General features: G+C 40.4%; 1 protein-coding gene across 1 annotated transcript; it reads left to right on the forward strand.

Moving 5' to 3' along the window:
• Positions 1 to 893: 893 nt before the first annotated feature.
• kcnk5a (potassium channel, subfamily K, member 5a) lies at positions 894 to 21,660 on the forward strand. The gene is made up of 5 exons (XM_017690743.2): positions 894 to 1,345; positions 14,667 to 14,778; positions 15,253 to 15,419; positions 16,191 to 16,359; positions 17,343 to 21,660. Exons 1-5 carry the CDS (start codon positions 1,106 to 1,108, stop codon positions 18,281 to 18,283), a joined length of 1,629 nt encoding a protein of 542 aa, XP_017546232.1. The 5' UTR covers positions 894 to 1,105; the 3' UTR covers positions 18,284 to 21,660.
• The last annotated feature ends 1,154 nt before the right edge of the window (positions 21,661 to 22,814 follow it).

Below are 22,814 nucleotides of genomic sequence, written 5' to 3' on the forward strand. Positions count from 1 at the left end.
AGAGAGAGACAGAGAGAGAGAGAGAGGAAGAAAGAAAGATAAAAGAGAAAGAAAGAAAGAAAGAAAGAAAGAAAGAAAGAAAGAAAGAAAGAAAGAAAGAAAGGGTGTTTTGTTGGGTGGGAAAGAGACAGGCAGAGGGGGAGGGAGAAAGAGAGAGAGACTGACAGGCATAAGAGGGAGAGAAAGACAAGAGAAGGTGAAAGAAAGAAGTAAAGAAAGAAAATAAGAAAGAATGTGTACGAGAGACAGTGAGAGAAAGAAAAAAAAAGAACACAGACAAGAGTGAAAGAAAATGTTTTAGACAGAGAGAGAGAGAGAGTGAGAAAGAGAGAGACAGAGAGTGAGTGTGAGTGAGTGAGAAAGAGAGAGAGACAGAGATAGAGAGACAGTTAGTGAGAGAGAGTGAGAGAGAGAGAGAGAGAGAGTGAGTGAGAGAGAGAGAGAGAGAGAGAGAGAGAGAGAGAGAGAGACAGAGAGAGACAGTTAGTGAGAGAGAGAGTGAGAGAGAGAGAGATAGAGAGACAGTTAGTGAGAGAGAGAGAGAGAGAGAGAGAGAGAGAGAGAGAGACAGTTAGTTAGTGAGAGAGAGAGAGAGACAGAGAGAGACAGTTAGTTAGTGAGAGAGAGAGAGAGAGAGAGAGACAGTGAGAGAGAGAGAGAGAGAGAGAGAGAGAGAGAGACAGAGAGAGAGAGACAGTTAGTTAGTGAGAGAGAGAGAGAGAGAGAGAGAGAGAGACAGTTAGTGAGAGAGAGAGAGAGAGAGAGAGAGAGAGAGCGAGGAGTGAGCGACTTTTTGGCCGTGGCGCTCTGGTGGGCGGTCCTTATGTTTAAGCCACGCCTCTCTGTTTCCTAATGACGGTGTCGGTGCTACAAGCTGTGCACGTGGCCGCAGAAAGGATCACAGTCCCGGAGCACCGGGTCCTGCGCTTCTGCTGTTCACTGCCCCAAACTTTACTGCCCCTCACTGCCCAGAGTTCAGCCGCGGAGCAGCGGCGCTCATGAGGATCCGAGACGGAGCTGAAACTCCTCCTCCACACAGCGCGTGAAAAAGAAAGCCCGGGTTTTGGCGCCTAATTAAAGCAGCTGGTGCTGGTGGATCTGGTGGATGGGCAGGGGGAGGCAGTCCTGGCTGCTCTCCTGCGTCTCTCTCAGCTCCATTATGGTGGATAAGGGTCCCCTACTGACCTCGGCTATTATCTTCTACCTGTCCATCGGGGCAGCGATATTCCAAGTGCTGGAGGAGCCCAACTGGAAACTTGCAGTGAATCAGTACAATGAAAAGAAGGAGAAGATCCTCAAAGACTACCCGTGCCTTACAAAAGCTGACCTCGACAGGATCTTGGAGGTAGGGTCTCACAAGACTCCAGAGCTCGCTCTCTCTCCTCAGGCGCTCACGTTTGGTCATATAGGGTGTAGCCACCTGTGTGTAAACAACTGAAGATGCACTAGTGTTTGGACATCCTCTGTGTTTGCTCTGTCATGTGAACAGGCCTTATGTTGCATCACATTTTATATAAACATTGTCCAGCTTTTCCAGCCCAGCCCTGCAAAAGTTCATAAAGTTAGAGCTGGGATATTAATCTAGCCACAAGTCCCAGCATGTACATTTCCAGTGTTTGAATGCTCAGATGTTACTTTTACAGCTTTTTTATTTACTTTTTCCACGCTTCATTTGTAGGGGAAATTCTACTGAATGGGAATGGTGGTGCTTGGATCCCCATTCAGTAGCGTTTTCTCACTAATAAGTTTCAGCAGGTGCATCTTGAACCCAGTAAATTATACCCCAAATGAACAAAGCAGCACATCATCAAAGTGCAAAACAAAGCAGTAAAGACATGCTGATACACGGTCAGCCATCCAGTGTCCTCCACAACAACCCAAAGTCCAGGACTTCATCTGACATTCAGTGAAAGCTGCAGTTCTTCAGCTCTTCTTTATGAGATTAGGCAGAATTGCTAGAGAACTTAGTTTAATCTAATGCATGTGTCCTGCTTAGTGGGCTCATAATGGGTTACTCACCTTATAAGGCTTGAATAGTTTTATTGTCTGCACTTGTTTTTCATTACCCTTGACCTTCTTGTCTGTCTGTTAAAATGTGTCTAGATGAGTCATATAACGATATCATTTATTGACCATCTGATTGTTGGATTGAGAGGTTTAGACACAGTTGGACTGCACTACTTAAACCACTCACAAAATGCATGTGTGAATTTGAATTCTAGCATGCTGAAACAATTGCATTCAACTAATTGAAGGTTTTTTTGTGATATATCATCTGTTTTTGTTTTGTTTTTCTGGATTGCTCTGACTGATGGGTCAAAACAGTTGAGTTTGTTACAAATCAAATGTTGACATCATTTGAAAATGCCTGTTGTCCTTTACATTGCCTGCTCATTTCATGATGAATGGACCAAAAGAAATGACCCAGAATGACTTGGAAAAAAGTCTGGTTCCATTGAGTTGCATTAAGAGTAGAGTGTGTTTTTTCCTTCTCCTGTAAAGTTCCCATTTTGGATATATGAGGTTTTGTTCCAACAACAGTGAAATGTTTGGGTTGGAATCTAATTAAAATGTTCACAAAAGAGCCTTTTAAGCATCACTTTGAACTGAATGCAGTGGCTGTAAGTGCTGTTTGGGTAGGAAGTGTCCGAATGTCCTTTGGGTGACTGATTAGACTTGGAGCGACCATCTTTTTCTGCGCTTAAACAGATACCTGGCACGATCCCACTTAAGTTCTGATATTGATACTGAAACCTTGAGTATTGACTGATACCAATCCAATATTTTCTATTTAAAAAAAATACCAAGCCTAAAAATTAGCATCAGAAGCTCAAATAACCCAAAATGGGACACCATCAATGGCAAGGCACAATGTGAATATGTGGTGTTCCAGGCTATTTTCTGCTGATATCAGCTTGATATCAATATCCCAAGAGTCTCACATTCCAGTTCCAGGGGGCTGGTGTACTGCACAGGTTGGTGATATCCCTGTTCAAACATGCATAGCGTTGAATCCGTATTGAATCTAAGCCATCTCTGTTTTGATTATTAACTGAAAGGAGAGAATTTCCTGTATTAGAAAACCACACTCTTATAACTTCATAACTTCTAAATCAAGCCAAACCAGGCCTCTTTTACTCTGTATGATGTTATGAGGGTTGTCTGTGAGATGTCTGTTTATTTCCTGCATACAGTGAAAGATATAGGAGAAAAGTTCTATTAAATGGAAGAATTGGAAACTTGTCCGTCTTATGAAGGAACTTCTAGAAGGATTTCTAGAAGACATAGAAAATGGCACAAAGACCAGCGAACCTTCTGAATGCCAAACAGGACATGTTGAAACACGTCCTGCCCATTTGCCCCTCCACAGATTTTGGTCCATTGAGTATGCCGAAGCCTCTGCATAATTCATGAACCTCCACACTTCTCTCAAAACGACCCCCTTCTCCCAACGTAAGTGGCTGTAAAAGGGAGAAAAATCGTTTGTATGCCCCATTGAGAGCTTCAGACCCCCCCCTTCTTTTCTTTATTCTCTTTTGTCATAGTTCAGTTGTTGGTGGATTGGTTTGGAAGTGAAGAGTTTTGTGTGTGTGTGTGTGTGTGTGTGTGTGTGTGTATATGTATATGTATATGGGGAGGGGAGGGGAGGGGGTCCTGTGAGGGGATCGTTCAGGCTTTTGTATGTCAGCTGTTAGAGGTTTGGACTAAGTAGCATAAAAACCCCCTGAGCAGAATAAAAACAAACTTTTACCAGAAGCAACACCTCTTGAATATGCTGCTTGCTGCAGAGAATATTAAATCTGCCATGCGGTTATTATGAAGCGCCAAAAATGATTATAGGCTGTTCTAGTGGTTAACTAAATTCCTACATGAATACAGATCCTGTTTAATTTCTAAGACGGGTTATGGTAATGCTTGTGGCTTTATGATTAATGAAGCTCCCATGCTTTATTTTGAAACTCCAAGTTTCACATGGAAACTCCTGCTTACTAAGGAAGTTTATGTTCTGTTCTTTGCTGAAGTGAGACATAAGGCCTCTGTCAGGCAGGGCATTGTTTTACATAAATTCGGTTCCACCTGGGCTCCTTGGTAGAGGTGGGTAAATCATTAACCTGGATGGTAGCAGAACATTGCCTTGAAGGGGTAACGATCTTGTAAGTCGCGTCATTAGATTTTCTTGCATGAAAAACAAATCACCCGGAAAAAGGAAGCTTTCTCAAAGCTTTGAGTTACAGGGTTAAGTTCTAAGTCACCTTGCCCACGAAGCTGGTGTTGGTCTTTCGTATCTTATCAGGATAACTCTGGTGTATGTGATCGACATTGCACCTTGTCTTTTCTGGAATGGAAAAACATGTTATCACCATTTAGGCCACAAATGAATAGCCAGTTCCTCCTAAAGCATATCTTCAGACTCTCGAAACTGTTATGAACGTTTACACTGCACTGCATTCATGGCATGCTAGCTTTGGCAGTGTGAGCATATGCAACGTGAACCACATTTAAGTCTTGAATTTCCAGAGATTTTGAAGGTTAGGACATGGCTACTGACTGGGTTACAGATTAGCTAGATTAGAAGGTTTATGGGTGACAACGAAGCAGTCTGTACATGGATGCTTCTCTTGTTTGAATTCCTCAGGATACTGAAACCTGTCATTTATTAACTTGGCAAAGATATGATGCCCCATATGAGAATATGATGAACATTAAAACTAAATACAAGGTCAGAGATCTGTAAACATTTCCAGGAATTCCATAATTACCCCAGTTAATTGTGTTCAGGAGAATATGCGTCTTCCTGTCTCTGAAAGTTAATGTGTTTGTCTTGTTTAGACGATAGTCATTGTGACTTATTAATTGCTGTGGTAGCTGTATGAAGTATTGCGACTGTCATCTTTGGTTTAATGTGTTGTTTGGTGATGCAGAATATGCAAGACACTCCTGCCCGCTGTAAATTAGCAGCACAAACAGAACACATGCGAAAGCTTTCCTTACAATCAAAGATTATATTAGTTTCAATATATTTGTTTGTTGTTCAAGGCAATCTTTCACCTTGAGATGAATTTAATTGCATGCCAGGAGCTATTGCAAGCCAATATGTTTTGGCTACTGTAAATTAGACCTAGGCCTTGACCTTGAACAAGGTTGTCTCTTTTAGGCCTTGTGTGTCCTTGGGAGTTGCCTAGCACCATTATTGGAAAAAAGGTTCTATATGATGCCATAGAAGGTTCTATGCAAAAAGAACCAATTCAGCAGGCTCTTCATTGTGGAAAAGGACCACTTTACCATACAATAAAACCATTTATGCATTCAAGTTGTTCTTGATGTCATACTTTTAAATATAATGATTGCCTTTCATGAGGAACCTTTGAGCAACATCTTAAATGGAGTAGGTGCCACAGAATGACATTATGCATGTGCAGCCTCCAGTGAAGTTTAGCAACTCATGTGAGAGTCACAGGAGACTCGGAGGCTGCATAAGGCTCATTGTTGGTAGTCTTGCAAGCCAGATAGTCCATTGTGTCATGGCAGAGAATTGCTTACTTTGACAGGAAAGGGCCATGTGACTTAAAATAACCACCTACAGGCTATAGTTTTTGTGTGAGGTGTAGGAACAGTTTGAAAAATGGTGCTACAACTAAAACACACCCAAAGGAAACAAAGTAATATGTGCATAAAATCATGCAAATATTTTATGTTGCTAGCTTCTAATTATTTTAAGAAAAACTGTGAAGTGCTAAAATATGATACTGTGAACATCACATGTTTTTCAGTCCATCTACTACTTCTAGACTCCATCTACTGCTACATTTATTGCTGATGTCTTACTCAGGAGAGCACACCACACTATACCAATAATTGTCTTTGGACAAGATTTCCAATTAGGCCTGTGCCTGATGACGTTTAACTACGTTAATGTAAAAACACATTTATGCTGAGTTCATTTATTGATTTTTATTTTAAGCAATCTACAGCAAGACAGCAGGTTTCAGAAAAACAAGTGACTTGGGACTTTGGGGGGGGAGTGCATAAAATCATGTCTCAGCTCTCGTTTATCAGGTGAAACAGGTTGTTTCAAACAGCCTCAAGCAAAATGGCATCAGAGAGGTAGACAATGAGCTAAGCCTTTATGTTCTTTTATTTGACCAAGATTAAGACTCCACTCCCCTGCAAACACTATATTTACTTCCATATCTGCTTTAGTGTAAGAGGCCGTTATTGAATTACAGGACAAAAGGGTAAAGGAACAAGAATTACCCACCAACTCTAAGTTGTTCTGGATAAAATGCTGTAACCAAATGCTGTAACATTTTAGATTAAAACCATTACACGGGAGTACAGACCCACGGATATGCAGATAGCCAATCAATATGCTACTGACAATCTCAATAGTTGTGGCCTGCTTAACGTACAATAGATATCAGACACTCTACCCTTGTCGGTGGAGCAGCTGAAATTGAGACTACATCATTGGAAACTAAAAGTATAAATCTTTGGTCAGGATGTAATTTATGTAACATAAGGCATATGCTTGAAACATGAGTCTTCCTGTACCGTGCGCTGCTAGTCACGTGATTTTGATGGTTAAATTTCTCAAAACAAGACACTTCTGCATTGTCAGCATTTTGTTTGTCTGGCTCGATGGCTGACTGCTAACATTTTCACAGCCCTAATGACAGGATGGCATCCAACCATGAGTGCTGATCATAGAGAAACTGTACACTGTATGTGTTTGTGCCATGTTGTGGGAGTGTTAGTGTATAAGCTTGTGTAGTATACATGACTGTGGGAGTCATTATTGTTTATATTTAATGGATCAGACTCAAGACAATGTTAAAACTAGTGTTTGTAGATACTTAAAATTGTACATCTACAGTACTGTGTAAAAGTCAGAGACCAGTTTTTAGGAGATATTTCTGAGGAGATTAGATGTAAGATAATCGACTTGCATAAAAAAGAGTGGGAGTCATGGGAAACAGTGAAGAAACAGGAATTTCCAAAACTAGAGAAACCATCAGATAAACAGCACTTCTAGCTTTCAACTTTGAGAGAGAGAGAAGAAGCTCCACTCTTCTTTCAGATCTGAAAAGACCACAGGTGTTTGTCCATCCTTCCACTGTGAGAAGACAACTCAGCACTATGGGTCTGAAAGGATGAGTAGCTGTCAAGAAGCAATCACTGAGGAAACAGAACCAAAAGAGAAATTTCACAAATCAGAGTCCAGACCTCAATATCATTGAATATGTATATGTGGCTTATGAGAAACTGAAAGCAAGTCTCTTGGAAAAAAAAAGTAAAAACTGTAATAATAGTTGAGTGGACACACTAAATACTGAAAGATGACATTTTTGACTGGGAATTAAATTAATGAAGAGTGGTCACTGGAGTGGTACCCTCAAGGGTACATCTCAGTAGTTTTAGTCTGGGAACATAACCATAATCCATTTAAATTATACACTATATTGCCAAAGGTGTTCACTCCCCCATCCAAATCATTGAATTCAAGTGTTCCAATCACTTCCATATAGGCATGCAGACTGTTTCTACAGACATTAGTGAAAGAATGGGTTGCTCTCAGGAGCTCAGTGAATTCCATCATGGTACTGTGATATGATGCCACTTATGCAACCAGTCCAGTTGTGAAATTTCCTCACTGTTAAATATTCCACAGTCAACTGTCAGTGGTATTATAACAAAGTGGAAGGGATTGGGAACGACAGGAACTTAAAATGCCACATTAAATGGCAGAGCAGGGTCAGCGGATGCTGAGGTGCATAGTTCAGAGGTCACCAACTTTCTGCAGAGTCGATCTCTACAGACCTGCAAACTTTGTGGCCTTCAGATTGGCTCAAGAACAGAGCATAGAGAGCTTCATGGAATGGGTTTCCATGGACGAGCAGCTGCATCCAAGCCTTACATCACCAAGCGCAATGCAAAGCGTCGAATGCAGTGGTGTAAAGCACCGACACTCGACTCTAGAGCAGTGGAGACGTGTTCTCCGGAGTGACGAATCGCACTTCTCCATGTAGCAATCCAATGGACGAGTCTGGGTTTGGCTGTTGCCAGGAGAACTTGTACTGACTGCAAAGTGCCAACTGTAAAGTTTGGTGGAGGGGGGATTATGGTGTGGGGTTGTTTTTCAGTAGTTGTGCTCTGACCCCTTGGTTCCAGTGAAACGAGGTCTTAATGCTTCAGCAGACCAGGAGATTTTGGACAATTTCATGCTCCCAACTTTGTGGGAACAGTTTGAGGATGGCTCCTTCCTGTTCCAACATGACGGCACACCAGTGCAAAAAGCAGGTCCATAAAGATGTGGAAGAACTTGACTGGCCTGCACAGAGTCCTGACCTCAGCCTGATAGAACACCTTTGGGATGAATCAGAGCAGAGACTGTAAGCCATGCCTTTCTCGTACAACATGACCTCACAAATGTGCCTCTGGAAAAATGGTCACAAATTCCCATAAACACATTCGTAATCCTTGTGGAAAGCCTTCCCAGAAGAGTTGAAGCTGTTATAGCTGTAAAGGGTGGGCTGACATCATATTAAACCCTATGGATTAAGAATGGGATCGCACTATGTGACTAAGTTTCTATGCGTGTGAAGGCAGACAAACAAATACTTTTGGCAATATAGTGTATTTTCTAAGTTGTATTGTCTCCACACACCCCATCTCATCTCCATGTTTTTCATTTTATTGTTCTGTTTTAAAGGATATGAAAAGGTACAAATATGTACTTTTCACCTGGGGAAAAACATATTTAAGGTACACAATTGGATCTTAAAACCACTGTTTTACATTGTTTGTACCTTAATGAACAAGAAATGTACCTGCACAGAACCTTTATTTCTAACAGTGTATGTTGCCAGAAGGTTGACCATGGATGATTTTTTTTTTTTTTTTTTTTTCTTTTTTTTTTTTTTTTTTCCCCCAAACTTGGCTTGTTGATGCTGCACTGGCTGTTGACTATGAACCTGTGAAAAATGGCTCTATTGTTTGAGGCTACAGCAATTCAATCTGCCCCTCAAAGCAGCTGTTTTCAAGTTCCTAGGCACCTTGTGCTCTCTCCATGCAGAGGAATGGAAAACTACTCGCAGTGTAGATCCCGCAGCCACAGAGTCAGCTGGCTGATAACAGTTGGAGTTTGTCATTGTGGTTTTGCCACATGCTGTTTATCAGTGTTGCAGTGGGCTTCAAATTGCCTCTACCACTGCACTTTCACTTCTTCTGATGCAAGTTTGCCTCTGCGTTTCAAATACAGAGGAAGATCATCTAGCTTGGCTTTGAAGAAAAGAAAAATGAGCCACACTGTACTTACCCTACAAAGCTACTTTTCTACAACATTATTGTACACTTATGTTTATCTCTGTGGGATTTCAGAAGCATTTGGAGGTTTTCCATTTCATAAACTTCTCAAAACTTCTCCTTTGTTGTTTTGCCCAGTCAGCTGTGGCTCTTTCATGCCGCCAGCCTTGAAAGAGTGAGAACTGGTTGGCATAAAGCAGATAAGGAAACGAATGTGTTGGCTTTACTGTTTTGCTTCTCCACGACCTTCTATAGACCAAACAGTGACTAAGGCTGTAGTGTTTGTCCTGATGGTACAGTGCTAGACTAAATGATTGCTGTTGCCTTGTGCTGCTGGACTTCCTGCGCTAAAGCTGCCTGGAACTGTAGAAATTTCCAGTCATCCTGATCTTAAGAAAGTATACAGAGGCCGGTGGTTACACAACAGTAGTTGGGCAGCTGGTGGTTGTGCATTAAAATAATGCAAAGCTCAGAGTGGTTTCAGGGGACGTGGAGGGAACCCCTCACTGTCAGTGCTGATGGAAGCACGATGCTGTGAAAAGCCAAAGTGTTTTGGGGACGGAGGTTGTGCTGTTTATGCTGTGGCTGACGGTGACGCTGTTCTCTGCTGCTTTGAGTCGCATCATAGTGCTGTTGACTGAGGACGAGGGCGGTTCTGGCCCAGGGAGAATGCTAATAAGGCAGTAGATGAATGCTTTGCATACAGCCAGTGTGCGACAGTACAACTGCTTTTGTGGCATTTGCGGCTTTGGAGCATTGGAGACGCCGTTTCCTCCTCTGTTATTATTGTAGTCTACAGTGTTTCTTCACTGTTGCTGGTGATTTTGCCATAACTCCAGCATATTCTTTGTTCATCAGACATTTGGGCACCTATTTGTTTATTATTTAAAAAAAAAATCAGGTCTGATTATCACAAAGTTTCAAATTCAGATATATATCTTTATTGACTAATGTAGATACTACTGGCTACTGAAACATTAGAGGATAAAATTATCAAAAAAGAAAAGAAATATAATAATATTATAATATTTATAATAATTGGAATAACAAGCATTTGTTGAGAAACTGTTCTGTTAGTAAATGTTGTGGGGGGTTAGAGTATCATGCAAAAAGTCTTTCATTTTGGTTTTAATTTTATGCCTGTCTGGTTCTGCCTCGTTTGTCCCCTTGAGTGGTAAGGATGGTGTTTGACGCTGTTTACTAAACACCACCCATTAGGTGTGGTCCGAGAGGTCACAAGAATGCATTTCAGACTGTGATAATGATATTTATTGGTGTATTGCTGAGCTTCAGTTCCAACCCCAAGATTGTTCACATCTGTGAGCCAAGCACATCTGTGACACCTTTCACCCTTCAACGCTCTTCTCCTTGCAGATCCCTCTCTCATGTTGAGTGGTAACTCTTTATGATCCAGGATGACTCAAAGTTGACCTGCTGATGACCCATCCAACAGTTGTGGTCTGAGGATAAAGGCCGTTGTCTTGGTCATGCTCTCATTCAGCAGTGGTGCAGTGCAAATATGCTGTTGATAAATGGCCCATTTGTGAGTTCATAGCATTCAGTGCGAATGGAACTATAACAATGCATTAGTACAATAATATAATATGTGGTAAGAGGTGATGCCATTCATGCACAACAGGACATTAATGAAATAGTTCACAGAAAATTACAGTGTAAAGTTTTCCTTTTCACATAGTTAATCAGCCAGGTGTCAGAGATGGATGGCACAATTTTACACCAAAAGTTCCATGTGCAACACATTTGGCTGCTCACAGGGAGAAAACGTGTCCAGAAATTAAGTTTAATTGTAATTTAAGACGGCTTACTAACTGTCTTAATGTAGTGTGCCATTAACATCGGAGAAAAATCACACTTATCTGTTCATAGTGAATACTAGTAAAGGCATAACCGGGTGCCTCCATACTTAAAAATAGCAAAAACTCATTTTCCACAGAATATGGCAGAATGTTTTGCTGACATGACGGTCCACACTGGATTAATATAACCTCAGGCTCTCTCTACAGTTTATTTAATGGTGGGTAAACTGGTCACTGTAGGCGTCTTAATTACCACAATGTCTCAAAATCGTCCAAAAATCTGAGCACTTTAATTTTAGCCGTTGTGATGTTTGAGACTTTGGAACATTGGAGACCCCGTTTCCTCCTGTTATCATTATAGTCTACAGTATTTCTTCACTATTGCTAGTGATTGTTTTCATAATTCCAGCATATTCTTTGTTTGTTCAGCTATTTGATTATTATTTGGTTATTAAATCAATTCCAAATAATTTTTAAATTAAGATATCTTTCTTGATTAAGGTATTATCCAAAACAAAGAGACTTTTTTATTTTCTGGTAATCTTCAATTAAAATATAATGACTTTTGCCCCACCTCTAAAACATCTTTTGACTTCTACATCACTGTGCCTCAGCTGGTGGGGGAAAAAAATAATATTTAAGAATTTTATAATGTTAAAACCTGCCCACCACCCCTGTCTTGTTGAGGAAAAAATGCTCAGCTAGCTCTGAGACACTCCATGATGCCTTTTTTTTTTTTTTTTTTCCCCACCAATCACAAAAAACATCCTGTGTTAACGTTGACTTTAACTACATATAAATTCAGTTTTAGGCTACTGTCGCTGTTGTGGAGCACCCAGCTGGTCGATACCCTATCCATAAATAATAAGTCAGTATCTGTGCTGATACCGATGCAGTGTATCGAATCGGTGCATCTCTGCTAAACAGTACTTATGCCGATCATAAACATCTTTAAAACCAAGACTTCTCTTGGTCTTGAAGCTCTAAGTCTAAACTAAAGAAGCAAACTTTGGACATTAGGTGTCTTGGCTGATAACTCAAACAGAGCTAAAGGGGAATATTCTGTAAATTTGACTTTTCCAGCTAGGCAGATGACCATGTCTTACAGTCAGAGTGGACTGGATTCATGTCCACATAGCTGCTAACACGCCATGTGTCCAACCTTTTATTAAATGAGCCTCATGTTTAGTTTGTGTGTTTTGATTTGTAAACACACACAGTGGAAAAAATCCCACACATTTCTCCTCCCTGTCCATTTACACTTGCCATGACCTTTCAGTCCTAGCTGGTGTAATGTTGATCACTGCTCGCTTCTGCATTCAGAGGCTGATGGGCTCCTTTTAAAGATGCTTTTTTTTTTGCAGAAGTTTGCTGCGAAAGCCTTCTAGACAGACAATTTCAGATCCCTTTTTAGGAGAATTTTAGGACCATCACATGTTGTGCGTTTAGCCTCCAGCTGGCCCCAGACCTTCTGACTCACATAATGGAACTTTCTTTTTTCTTCCTCGTAGACGCTCAACAGGTGTCTCTTTCTCTCCCTTAGTTCTAATTCAGGGAATCTCATATAACTTAAAAAATAAAATGTTCCCCCAACGCACCAAATGGAGACCCTCATAAAGCCTAGTGTCCCATCCTGATGTCTTCAGCAGATGGAACAAGCACTGGCCCTCAAAGGTTCCTCGCCCAGCAGAGGCCTGTAATGGAGGAGCCAAGGACAGCACGTCATAACTCATCACCGAGTTTACTGATGTGATGGGGCTGCTGGGACAGGAAGTAGTCGCGACACAGACAGCTCAAGAGGCCTGCTTCCTTTTTAATAGCTGCTCAGCATCTGTGCTCTTGAGAAGTTATGTGTATCCAGCTCTGCACAAAAAGGTGATGAAATTTCTAGATTTTGTGGAATTACTGAATTACTTTGTTTTGACAAATTTAAATGTCAAAAGCTGGAATTACTCTTTTAAACAGTTTGCTTAATGGATAGGGGTAGGAAGTAGAACACCAGAACTGGACATCTGAGATGTGGAATGAGGTTTTATGACTGGATAAGTCAAAATTTGTAATTAAGAATTTCTTGGATAGTAAAAAGCAGAAAATTAGAAAATATTGCTGCAGATTTTTTTATAAAGCTGAAAGCAAGTCTCCTGAAAAGAATGGAAGCTGTAATAAGGGTGGAATACGTTTAAAATACATGCTGATTTATATATTTTTAGTTGTTGAGGTTTTTGTGTAATTTTCTGTTTTACGATTTTATTTCCCTGACACTGAAAAATAACTTGAAGGCAATTTTACTGGAAATAAATAAAAGAAAGGGTGATCTTATAGGTTTTGCACAGTATTGCCTGACCCAGGGATTTGGAATGATTAGAACCCATAATTCATTATTTATCATTACTGTTGAGCTCAGTGCAACACAGCCAACACAGCTGCAGCTTGTTGGTGGAAAATGACCACAAAATAATTAAAAGCAGAAAATGCAACTAACTTCTTAGACTGAGCCTTGGAGAATTCTTTGAAAACTAAAAACAAGTCTGCTATTTTCTACTTTTTCCTGACACTGAAAAATGAATAGCTTGTACTTAATGGCTATTTTGACTTGGCTTTAAATGAAAGCAGGTTGCTCTTTGACTTTTGCACAGTACTTTATGATTCTAGGAAAACCTCTGATTGGTACATCACCTTTACAACGTGTTAAAGAACCATCCCTGCAACGGTTCTTTTAAGAGTTCTTCTATAGTGCTATAATATTGTATATAGTAATATATTACTGTTCCAGAACCTCTGGCACCTTTTATTTTAAAGAGTATCTTGAGGAATCCTACCACTCGCCGGCCTCCAAAGGATTGACAGGCAACAGATCTGTAGGAACCCATTGAAAGTTCCTCTTCTCCATTATTACATGGTGTAAACGAACTATTATACACAGCTCTGTGTTTACAGCTCTGTATTGGAATTAAGTTGATGTAAGCATGGCAAAGCCTCTATAGTTTTTCATTTGTGAGAATCAAATGGCCAACTTGGTCAGCTGGTCTAAGTGATGTGTTTATTTTCTTAAGCTGGAGGGAGCTTTTGAATCACTGCCACAAGCAGACCCCAGCTGCTCCTTTCATCTGTGATTACACAACTGCAGAATAGCTGTTTAGGGACAAATTAAGGTCCACTCTGCCGCATCTCTGTGATAGCTTTGCGTGCTGAGGGCTCCGAGCCCATGCCAAAAGCCCTTCAGGTGAGGGATGGTCCACTCATGTCCCTGAGTGGCCTGTTTGGCAGAGCTGCCCTCATCAGGGACCTGCTGATAATGTCAGTGGCTCACAGGAAGGATGTGGTATGAGGTCTGGTCTGAAACACAACAAATCCTAGCCACTCCAAAAATCTGCATTCTTAACCCCATAAAACGCTGGCTTGTTATTAAGTTATTATTGCCAAGGCCTGTTGTTCAGTAACTAGTATGAATTATTCCATTGCTACTAGTAGTTATTAGAGTGAGGAACTGAAGTAAAGGCCCACTTTAGAGTTTTGACCGGTTAGTTTGATCTCTTTTTCCCCCAGGTGGTGTCTGAAGCTGCAGGGCAAGGTGTCACCATCACCGGAGATAAAACCTTCAACAACTGGAACTGGCCAAACGCCGTCATCTTCGCTGCTACGGTCATCACAACTATCGGTAATAGTCCAGTCCCTCCTTTTCACAGCGAGAATCAGTCAAATCTGTTTATTGTTTAGGGATAAACAGAGGCAGCACTGATTATCTTAAATAATCAAAGAGGACAGGAAGTAATTAGCTTTATTTATCCCCTGCGGATCTACAGAATCTGTTTAGCAATCATTTGGTAATGACCTGTTTAAAAGTTCTTGTGGGCTGATCGTACTCTCAGGTGGATTGCTTGCCATTTTGTCAGCAACTCCAGAGTCAAAACGTCCAGTTCTGTTTCCTGATAAGAGGACATTACTTGAAAGAGAAACATGAAGATAAGAGAGTTTGTTTGATAAGCCAGTGTCAGTCTCGTTAGAGACTCTTTTCCGCAATAGAAAACTCAGAATTCTCAGAATCCAGTTTTTAAATCCGATTATGAGTAGTATTGTGGTGTTTCTGGTGAGCAGTCATGGAAATTAACCATCGTCTGTTTTCCTTTGTTAGGTTATGGCAACATTGCCCCCAAAACATCATCAGGGAGGGTTTTTTGCATTTTTTATGGACTATTTGGTGTTCCACTATGTCTGACCTGGATCAGTGAACTTGGGAAGTTTTTTGGAGGAAGAGCAAAACACCTTGGACAGTATCTTACCAAGAGAGGGGTCACGCTGGTAAGCAACCTTTTGATCACTGGTCCAAAATCTCAAGCTCTGCTTCTAATGGGGATTCCACTGATTTTTCAAAGTTTTCACATAATTTAATGGTGAAGATGTGTCCCCACACACACACACACACACACACACACACACACACACACACACACACACACACACACATCCTATCCCAGCTGTCATCAGGCAGAAGGCAGGATACCCCCTAGACAGGTCGCCAGTCCATCGCAGGTGGTGATGTAGACAAAGTCAAATTAGAGTGGTGAACTTCACAAAAAATTTAAAATCAAATGAACAGATATGTCAGAGACATGGTTTTTAGGCAGCCTAAAACATATTTTTAAATGCATTCATGGTGGAGAGATACATGCACAGCATGCATATAAATACTTCAGATTTATCTGTTTCACAGTTATCAACATTCATAAATAAAGCCACTTGTAGGTTCACTAGTGGTTTTGAATAGTAAACAGTTTACATGGTAAACATCAAAACTCCTGGTTCCTATTGCCACTGTAAAGAAATCCAATTTGGTAAGTTTCTCTAAAATGAACAATTATACATCAAAAGCACTCTAGCTGATTTGGTTTCATATTTCAGTGATTGAATTTCTCAATTTTGTCAAATTTTATATTTATGTTTTTAAATTTAAATGAAAAGAAATCCTTGGAATTCACATTTACTTTAGTTTTAAACTTTACTATTTTTAAAAGAAATTTGCTTACTAACTGCTTACAAATACAGCTTAATCTCTGTTTTGTCCCCTCACAGCGAAAAGCACAGTTCACCTGCACAGCCATCTTCCTGTTATGGGGTGTCCTGGTTCATTTGGTTATTCCTCCGTTCGTGTTCATGTCTCAGGAGGGTTGGACCTACATAGAGGGCCTGTACTTTTCCTTCGTCACTTTGACGACAATTGGATTTGGTGATCTTGTAGCAGGTAATTCTGTGTTTGTTGATTTCTACGTTAACTGTTGTTTTGTTGTTTTAGTTCATGAGAACTGCACTCGTAGGCCTGAGGAACTTATTACAGAGTTATTCTACCACTGCAGTGGCCATGAAAATGAGCTCGGAATAAGAATATGAACTCAAACGTGTTTTTTTTTTTTTTGTTTTTTTTTTGTTTGTTTGTTTCTAAATCACAAAAAAAAAAAAAACAACCAATGATGAAGGTTTTGGTTCTTTAATTTTTTGCATGTTTCTTTTTCAGTTTAAATGGTAATACCAGATTAAAAGTATTGTCTTTTATGTTATGTTTAATAGGATTTTATTTCAATAAATCTAAGATTTGTCAGTTGTGTTACACACTGTCCTTTAAAAACAAACTAGCTTATTTTTGAATGACTTATTGTATGGATATCTAAGAGAAAGTCCATGGCTAATGAAATTTCTGTATTTCTCATAAATGTGGGTAAAATACTGATGTCACAAAAAGATTGTCAGTGGTGTTACTCATGAAACATTGTGACAACATGAATACCATATCTTTGTGGTTTTATACATACAGTGTGGCTTTGAACCTGAAGTGGCTGTAGAGTATATATTTTAGACAAGTCATGATGTTACAACTTCACTGATGTTATAATAATGCATTTTACACTTGACTTACTAAGCATTCTTACCACTTATACCACTGCAGTGGTCGAACGACCTTTCCTTCCGTTTATGTCTGTGTGGTGTTTGCAAAGAAATCAGCTTGAGTCACCTTCCAAGAATCACTTCTCTAATGTGGCACTTCTTGTTGTTTATATATGATTAAGACCTTTCTAGTAATCTGGAGTGACTGTAAAAGTTCTGTATCTTACTTCCTCCACGTCAAAGGTTTCAAAGAAGTACAAGCTCTAAAGGTTATCTCTTGATTCTAGTAAAGCTATAGATGCTCCATTTTTAGTGTTAATTACTTTTGCATGTGCTTCTTTTTAGGTGTTGACCCCAATGCGGACTACCCTACTCTGTATCGCTACTTTGTGGAGGTGTGGATCTACCTAGGTTTGGCCTGGCTGTCCCTCTTCTTCAACTGGAAGGTGCGGATGGTCATCGAGGCCCACAAGGCTCTGAAGAAGCGGAGGAAGCGTCGCAAGCTCTCACTGGACGAGCTGCAGCACTACAAAGAAAACAACAAAGCCCTGCACCTGCCGTCTACCGCCAACGATGTCAACATCTTCAGCTTCCTGAGCAAGAGACAGGAGGGCTACAATGACCTCATCAAACAGATCGGCGCCAAGAAGGAAGGAGGAGGCGAGTGTGCCAATGGAGTTGCTGGCAACAAGTCTAAAGATTTCAGCCGCTCCAAAAGTTGCAGTGATGCTGTCACCATCAACGGAAATGCTATTCTTAACCTGGATCGATCGCCTCGGCAGAAGCGCCGCTACAGCTTCAGCGATCGGGTCACTGTGGCCTTCTCCAAGTCCAAGAGTTACCTGCTCGGGCAGGAGGGTGGACCTCTGCTGAACGAGATGCAGGGTGATGGAGATGTGGAGGCAGAACTGGAGAGGATGTATGAGAATCAGCTGGACAAAGAAGAAGGTGAAGAACACGGAAATCTCGGGCCCGGAGGCCACGGGGCTGGCCGTCACAAATGGGAGTCCAAAGATTACCATCCGCTCATCTTCCAGAATGCTAACATCACCTTCATTGATGAGGAGAATCTCCTAAACAACAACCTAGAGGAGGAAGAGGAGGAGGATGAAGACACCAAGCCCAAACTCTCGACCTCTGACGAAAACGTCGAATCAGAGACTGATTCTAAGGAGGAGCAGTGCTCCGAATCCGAAGGCTCCGTGTTTACGGACAGATCAGAGCATTGCCACTCCTATGAGCAGCTGGTAGAGGAGTACTCCAAGGAGGGCAACACTGAGACCTGAACCATTGACATCAGAACATGGACCTAACTCAAACCCTCAGTGAGAGCTTCCTATAATTTTTTTTTTTTTTTTTTTTTTCCCATTTTTCCACTCTGGGACATTTTGCACAAACCTTGAAGTTTTCTTGTGCCCGACTTGATCAAAGTAGATTCTTTTTGTTGTCTGTGAAACACCATGAACATTTTTGGTGTTAATTTGAAGTGCATTTCAGTCAGTATTATGATGAGCAAAGAAGCTGTGGATGTTTCAAAAGAGACCTGATTAAGTCCACAATTTCATTAATGACTGAGGCTATGGATGAATGGACTAGAATTTTTTTAAAGGCTTCTTGATGGCTGCCATGTTATAGGGGTTTTATTTCTAGCCTTCGAATAATATAGTAATTGTAACTTATTAGATTGAGTGGAAACCACATCGACCTGAATATGAACTGCAGAATCTGTTGTAATGGATCCGTGGTTCATAGGACATGAGCAATAGGGAGAGGTGATTCCATTGAGAATTGCTCCTGGTTTCCTTCTACTTCTATGCATCATATTGGTGTTTTTATCTTAATGTAATGAAGGAAAAAAAAACACTGCCTGCTTTTACTTTGACCCATTTTTATGGGGTTTGTCTTTTTCTGGTTCCCAGTTTCACAGTGTGAAATAGTAGAACACTGCAGAGAGCGATTATGCTGTCCTGCGCAAGGCAATGTGTTTATTCAGCTGAAAAGGCCCTGAAACTCCTCCTGTGGGCAGCACTCAATCTGAGCCAGAAAATGCACGTCTGCGTTGTTGTTGTTGTTTGTTTGTTTGTTTGTTTGTTTGTTTGTTTTTACTGATGTAGCACTCCATCCACTGCATCATGCCTTTTTGCCATGTAATAGTTTCATGTTAAGGTCTTCCATTGTTGTCCAATGCCTTATTTTTTTTAAATATATTTTAAATTGATATGTTTGCATTAAACCAAACAAATATTTTATCTTTAGTTTAGACCCCACTTTTAAATATGGAAATGTGTGTGAAATTGGTAGAAGAAACTTAGGAATGTCAAATGGTGTTAATAAATTGATTGATATTCTGATAAGTTGATTTTTTTTTTTTTTAAATATGGATCGTTTTTATATTTTGATGTCTCAATTGCCATATCTCAACCTGTATTGAAATACTGTGGCATCAAAGGATGTCAGGTCTTATTGAATAGCGCTGGAGCTATGAGCTAATGTGGCTAACAAACACTAGAAGTCAATAGCCACCCAAAAGTTTTCTGTAAATACATCCTCAAATCTTCTCTCAGTGTTCTTCTCCTCCTCCTCCTCCTCCTCCTCCTCCTACTCCTACTCCTAATCCACCACCACCACCCTTATTAGTCCTACAACAGGGAGATTTCACTTCTGCAGTCTAACCCAACCATGTAGTGAAACACCACATATACACTAGTGAACACGCACTTGCTCGGAGTGGTGGGCAGCCCTATCCACGGCACCCGGGGAGCAGTTGGGGGTTAGGTGCCTTGCTCAGGGGCGCTTCAGTCATGCTTTGGGACCTTCCAGTCACAAGGGTGGTTCCCTAACCTCTAGACTATGACTGCCCCCGTTCAAATAACTTAATCTTGCAATTTTGCAAACTGAAGATCAGGAATGTAGCACCCATGAACGTGAAGCAGAGCCGGATTCAGCACAACACCTGTTATCTACAGTGCATAGCAGAGCACTGTACTGCTCATTTATATAGCCTACAGTTAGCCATACAGTGTCCTAAACCACAAGTCTGCTTTACCTTAATGAAAAGCTGGATGTGACGTGAGCAAGTTGAGAAGAGTTTTTTACTCAAAAGGCTTTTGGGTGACTAATGTTTCTAGTGTTTATTAGCAATGTTAGTTTCAATGCTGAACTAAAGAAGCGAAATCTGGTCACCAAAGATGTTTTGGCTGGTCAGCTACATCTGGGGTAAGTGGAAAATTATAGAAATTTTATAGAGATTTTGCCAAGCTATTGCTTTAAGGAGTGAAGACCTTCCACTTGTAATGTCTTTCGTTTAATCCGAGCCTGAAAATTTTGAACCATTTAAGTGTGGTTTTATGTAGTGCCAGTTTTGGTACTGTACCCGTAAGAATGTGCGTGGATATCCTGCTCGCAATTCCCTCTGCTGGGGAGTGTATGTGTGCATGTTCTCACACTGGCCTCTTGCGTCATGATGCTGAGCAACTCCAGTGCATGGAAAACAGCTTCCTGAGTGGGTTTCCTGGCTTAGATTAATTGTGCTGGACACATCTGAGCCGTTTCATCCTCATTGTTTGTCCAACTGCAGATATCCCAATGCTCTGCAGCAATATCGGCATTTTCTGTTGGAGTACTGCCCCTCTATGTTACAATGTCATCAATGCAAGTGCCTTCTGGATATGGATTCACCCTCAGAGTGGGTCTTCCACAGAAATGTGGATTTGAGGGATTCTTTCCTCCTAGTTCTGACACTCCTATCCATCTAGGCCTGTTTGTGACTCACGTTTTGCCCTTGATTTTTGAAGTCAAGTGGGATTGTTCCTTGAAGTGCCTGCAAACATCCTGATCCAAAATAGATCCCATTTAAGCTCTCAAACTACTTCTCACCCAGTGACTCGGTGAAGCCCAGCATGTTTTGCATGTAAACACTGGACAACTGCCTGAGAGTAGCCACTGCTGTTCCACTTTGTTCATGACACAGCCTTGTAGTCTGTTTACATTCTTGTGACTTGAGTGGCCATAAACACACTTAATGTGGGTGACCAAGGTTAACATGTGATGATGATGAAAATGTCTGAAATATTTCAGTCCATGATGATTTTTTTACATTTTGGTTTCTTGTTTTTTGCAAAACAAGCAATGAAATCCGATATTTTGGTCCTTAGTGCCACAAACCACATTTGCACCAATGTGTATCGAGTGTTACTGTAGATGGCTGTTCCCGTATAAACAGTGATATGAAGCCCTCGTGTTGCCTCAGTGTGCCCATATAACAATTCCTCACCTTGACTAGTGTTGATATGCTGCTTACATAATGTGAGAAGCGTTCATTCAATGGCTGTAGTCACAAAGTGCCTCTAGCAGTGCCTTATCACTCCGTTAGAAGCTTTCTGTTAAGACCACTTGATAACATTAGAAGTGTTTTTCTTTTTAAGAAAAGGTGTTTGCTCAGCATCACGTTTCAGTTTTGTAATCAACCATCTTACATTTCGCATTATTCACCACAAGGTGCTTCTCTGAGTTCAGAAATATTTGCAAACAATTGTTTTAGCCTGTAGTAGTGCCCTATTGTTTTAAGCACGGTTCTGCATATTTTAGAATCCAAATTTCAGGTTTCATTGTGAAATATATGTATAAAATGTACTCTGCTATATAATAAAGTTATGAGAACGTACTTATGCACATGTTGGTCAAAGTTATGCATCATCTAAGCAAGAGAAAACAGCCATTGGTTGCCACTTTGCATTTTTCAATTTGACTGAAGTACACAAATGTCTGTCTCTCTGTCTTGTATGATCAGTAGCTTTGGGTGTTTTATGGCTCTGAAAAACTGCAGACTTATCAGTTACATGTTAACAGACTTGGTCAGTCATTCTCTACATGCTCTTTCACTCTTTCACTTGTTGGTCACCACCATACAGAATGGAGTCCATACTGGGACACTTGTTCTTGGTTAATCAACTACGTTGTAGTTATTGTGTGTGATAAAAGAATTCCTCATATTTTTCAAAACGCAATTCCAAGTGAATTGTTAAATTTTTTGAGACTTTTGACCTCTACATGCTTAAAAATGTATCTGTAGAAACCATTTTCATGCTGTTTATTTATTTCATTACATGATGATCGGTAGGTAGATAGATGGATGGATGGATGGATGGATGGATGGGTGGGTGATTAGATAGATAGATAGATAGATAGATAGATGTGCTATACAGAAAAATAGAAATAAATCTAGAATGGAGCACTCACTACAACAGACTGGTAGAATGTCCATAGGAGCATAGTGCACACACAAAAATACCTCAACCTCCTCAGGAAGTAGAGATGACTTTGGTCTCTCTTGTACACTGCAAGAGTGTAACAGCTCCAGTCCAGCTTGTTGTCTTATGCAATATTAGTATTTAATATTATCATTCAAATATTTCTATTATCAATGCTATGGATATTGATCTTCATATTGATCACAAAAAGCCAAATTTGCTATCCAAAACCTCAATAATTTAAAAAGAAATGGAAAAAAAATAATATTTTTTTTTTGGTGCTTTTTATTCCCTCTTGTGGCTTTAGGGGCATTAACCGCTTCAGACATCCACCAAAGGGAACACTTCTGAGTTTCTCTAGAACTTCTCTAGAATAGACAATTTTACACAAAAACACTCTGAACGACTTTCTTTCCATCTTAGTAACCTATTCAGAATTTTTTATCTATGCAGAAAATCAGTGGGGTTTCCCTAAGCAAAAGTTAATGTAGCACCTGCTAGAAGTACAGAAATATCTCATCTAATTTGCATATCTACTCTTTTGGTGTATGTAAGCGTGCTGTGTGTT

The sequence above is a fragment of the Pygocentrus nattereri genome, chromosome 10 (genome assembly GCF_015220715.1).
Source record: "Pygocentrus nattereri isolate fPygNat1 chromosome 10, fPygNat1.pri, whole genome shotgun sequence".
NCBI lineage: Eukaryota > Metazoa > Chordata > Actinopteri > Characiformes > Serrasalmidae > Pygocentrus > Pygocentrus nattereri.

Excerpts from the sequence above, each read along its gene's own strand:
- kcnk5a (XM_017690743.2), top strand. The coding sequence starts at position 1,106 with ATGGGCAGGGGGAGGCAGTCCTGGCTGCTCTCCTGCGTCTCTCTCAGC. Across the intron at positions 1,346-14,666 it reads ACCTCGACAGGATCTTGGAG|GTGGTGTCTGAAGCTGCAGG; the intron begins GTAGGGTCTCAC and ends TTTTTCCCCCAG. Across the intron at positions 14,779-15,252 it reads TACGGTCATCACAACTATCG|GTTATGGCAACATTGCCCCC; the intron begins GTAATAGTCCAG and ends TTCCTTTGTTAG.